At 32.8% G+C, this 984-nt stretch overlaps 1 protein-coding gene across 5 annotated transcripts in view; it reads right to left on the reverse strand.

The window, feature by feature from the left end:
• Positions 1 to 984, reverse strand: part of zfr2 (zinc finger RNA binding protein 2) — a 41,472-nt gene that overhangs the window by 29,190 nt on the left and 11,298 nt on the right. For 4 of the 5 annotated variants that reach the window (XM_016555834.1, XM_016555832.1, XM_016555837.1 and 1 more), the window contains one exon: positions 542 to 671. In XM_016555834.1, coding sequence (XP_016411320.1) covers positions 542 to 671 — 130 coding nt within the window. The remainder of the gene's footprint in view (positions 1 to 541; positions 672 to 984) is intronic. The other variant, XM_016555833.1, reaches the window with a different exon arrangement.

Below are 984 nucleotides of genomic sequence, written 5' to 3' on the forward strand. Positions count from 1 at the left end.
TTGCTTCTACAAAAAAAACGTTTCACCTGCAGATTTGGTCTTGTTTAGGGATCTGTGCCTTTGTGCATACGGACATCTGACTGCTAAGTAGTGATTGTGTTTTTCAGCAATAGTGTGCACCCTTATTTTATAGAGAAAAGAAGGTCTGGGAAAAATCTGTAGATGGAAAAATCTCCATACAAGTTCTTTGTGCATTTTTCTTTTTTTCTACTTGTTACTTTGCACTTTTTGTTAGAAAATGTTTATTTACTATTTATTCAGGTTTTTTAAGGTATCTAATATTTTGATATTTAATTTCCATGATCTAAATATTCTATAGTTTGTTGTCATTTGGAAGTGTGTAGGCCTTCTTGCATTATTATGCTGTTACATTATGATTATATATTCAGTGGCATAAAACAGTCTTTAAAATGACAATAATATCGCTTATCGCAATTATTTCTGGGGCAATATATCGCACAACAAAAAGCTGTTATCGTGACAGGCCTAATCAGATTTGGTCTGGTCAGTTTTTGTCTGAAATGTGATTGTGTGTATTTACCAAAAGGGACGGCACCGGCACGCTGGGCCGGCCCATGAGAGGAGGCGGGGCCATTCGGTGTCTCATCTCCACCCAGTATAACTGCTCCTCCTCCATTCTCCTCCAGTACATGTCCTCCTCGTACCTCCAGCTGGACGACACATGGAAACGTGAATATTAAAAGTTACAAATCATGCCATCGTAACCAACACACTCCACATTCAGTGTAACAAAATGATGAGAATTATTATATACAATATTAGAAAAATATGTACTAAATTTTTTTAAAGAGTGCCAAACTATAATCATCAATCATATGAAAAATGTTTGTGTGTGTGTAAATATATGAAAAATTTTATATATATATATATATATATATATACATATATATACACATATATATATATACACACATATATATATATACACACATATATATATATATACACACATATATATATATA

This window comes from Sinocyclocheilus rhinocerous, unplaced genomic scaffold (genome assembly GCF_001515625.1).
Source record: "Sinocyclocheilus rhinocerous isolate Xijiao unplaced genomic scaffold, SAMN03320098_v1.1 scaffold1879, whole genome shotgun sequence".
NCBI classification, from domain to species: domain Eukaryota; kingdom Metazoa; phylum Chordata; class Actinopteri; order Cypriniformes; family Cyprinidae; genus Sinocyclocheilus; species Sinocyclocheilus rhinocerous.